This window comes from Heptranchias perlo, chromosome 2 (assembly GCF_035084215.1).
Source record: "Heptranchias perlo isolate sHepPer1 chromosome 2, sHepPer1.hap1, whole genome shotgun sequence".
Classification (NCBI taxonomy): Eukaryota; Metazoa; Chordata; class Chondrichthyes; order Hexanchiformes; family Hexanchidae; genus Heptranchias; species Heptranchias perlo.
In genome coordinates, this window is record NC_090326.1 from 5914096 (window position 1) to 5916396 (window position 2301).

Genomic DNA, 2301 nt, shown 5'->3' on the forward strand with positions numbered 1-2301 from the left:
CTGAGAGAAAAAGTACATAGAGATTCAGAATGAATCCCACACTCCCACACAGTACCAGAGACTGACAGATACAGAATGAATCCCACACTCCCACACAGTACCAGAGACTGACTGTCACCGAATGAATCCCACACTCGTGTATGGTACCAGAGATGACAGATACCGAGTTAATTCCACACTCAAGCAAAATACCAGGAATGGAAAGATACAGAATGAATCCCACACTCACAATGTCAGAGTCTGCATATATAGTTAATCCCAAACTCTCATAAAGTACCAAAGAATGACAGGTAAAGTATAAATCCCACACTGACACTGGACCAGCGACTGTATATACAGAATAAATCCCACACTGACACTGAACCAGAGGCTGTATATACAGAATAAATGCCGAAATCTCATACAGTATAAGAGACTGTGTGTATAGAATTAAACTCACACTCATATACAGTGCCAGAGACTGACATTCACAATGAATCCCACACTCATACAGTACCAGAGACTGACAGATACAGAATGAATCCCACACTCACACACAGTACCAGAGACTGACAGATACAGAATGAATCCCACACTCACACACAGTACCAGAGACTGACAGATACAGAATGAATCCCACACTCACACACAGTACCAGAGACTGACAGATACAGAATGAATCCCTCACTCACAGACTGCAGAAGATTCCTACAATCACCGGGGTATAAACTTTGGGTCGCTGTACAATTTATTCCCAATAAATTAAGCACAGGACCCGCCCCTTCCCCCGAATGTTCCCCTTCAGAGCCGTTTAAAGGGCGGTGAATCAGACTTCAGGCATTTCTTTCTCTCCTTTTCACGTTTATTTAATTACTTTGGGAAATATCAGTTTATGAACCGCAAGCCTTTGTAATGTAGCAACCCTGAAAGGGACTTCACACCGAGAGCAAAATAGTCTAAAGGCTCTGTCACTGTTGGACTTCGAACACCAGGAGTCTCGGCTCCGGTTTAAATCCTGGAGCAGCTCCTGTGAACAGATTCCAGCTCAATCTTTGTAAAAGTAACAATCCGCAATCTGTGGTTTGTTCCTTTTACAAAGATTGAGCTGGAATCTGTCCCGTTACAAAATGCTGTGAATTGGGTTTTATTCCCGCCCGTTTGAAAGTGAACGGAGAATGATGCGGAACTGCAGAGACTCGAACTTGTGACGGGAAATGTGGAATAACCGAATATAAGGAGAGAGATTTTTAAATCTTTGCCTTAAGGCGACATTATTTACTAAATCCGCTTCTGGTGTCACTAATATATTGGCGGGATTTTCAAATTTCAAAAACCGTTTCAGGTCTGATAATTGGGGCCGGGATTTCTGTCCTTTCCTCATTCCCGACTATTGATTGGTGAATAAAACCACTCTCTGATTGGTTTAACGAACAGCCCAATGAGATTAAGAACAGATGGACCAATCACAATTGCCCCACTGTAATCCTCCAGAAGGTATAAGAAGGGCGAGTGCGGGAGGATTTCTTCATTCTTTGTGAAAGTGTTTGTGAGATTGTGGAAATGTCTGGAAGAGGAAAATCCGGCGGTAAAGTTCGGGCCAAGGCCAAGACTCGCTCATCCCGGGCCGGACTGCAGTTCCCTGTGGGCCGTGTTCACAGGCTCCTGCGAAGGGGGAATTATGCTGAACGTGTGGGTGCCGGAGCCCCGGTCTATCTGGCCGCTGTGCTCGAGTATCTGACGGCTGAAATCCTCGAGCTGGCCGGCAATGCGGCCCGGGACAACAAGAAGTCCCGCATCATCCCCCGACACCTGCAGCTGGCCGTCCGCAACGACGAGGAGCTCAACAAGCTGCTGGGAGGGGTGACCATCGCTCAGGGCGGGGTGCTGCCTAATATCCAGGCCGTGCTGCTGCCGAAGAAAACCAGCACTGAGCGCTCCAAGAGCAAGTAAATCGACAAAGGTTTAATCTGATAATCCAAAGGCTCTTTTCAGAGCCACCCACTGTATCTATGAAAGGGCTGGTTACTGTCTGTAGAGTCACAGTTTAGTTTAATAATAAAACGATCTGCTTCAGATCTGGACATTTCACGCTTCTTGTCTCGATTTCATGCTTCTCTGACGCTGAACACTTGATTCCGATTCCACAACTAACTGCCTCGTGTTAGTTAGAAACTAACAATATCTTGGTAAATGCAAATAATCCATATTGGCCTGTTGCAGTACTCGCTTCCGGACCCTAGATGTCGCCAACCTTCAATAGGTTTAAATTTTCAGATTTTATCGGAAATTAGACCAAAATAATCATAATTTTCATTAAACTGG

General features: G+C 45.2%; 1 protein-coding gene across 1 annotated transcript; it reads left to right on the forward strand.

Annotated features, from left to right (window-relative positions):
- The first annotated feature begins 1080 nt into the window (after window positions 1-1080).
- On the forward strand, window positions 1081-2065 carry LOC137332860 (histone H2A.J-like). Its single transcript, XM_067996836.1, has one exon. It carries the CDS (start codon window positions 1540-1542, stop codon window positions 1927-1929), a length of 390 nt encoding a protein of 129 aa, XP_067852937.1. The 5' UTR covers window positions 1081-1539; the 3' UTR covers window positions 1930-2065.
- Window positions 2066-2301: the final 236 nt, after the last annotated feature.

Coding starts and splice junctions, on each gene's coding strand:
- LOC137332860 (XM_067996836.1), top strand. CDS start 1,540: ATGTCTGGAAGAGGAAAATCCGGCGGTAAAGTTCGGGCCAAGGCCAAG.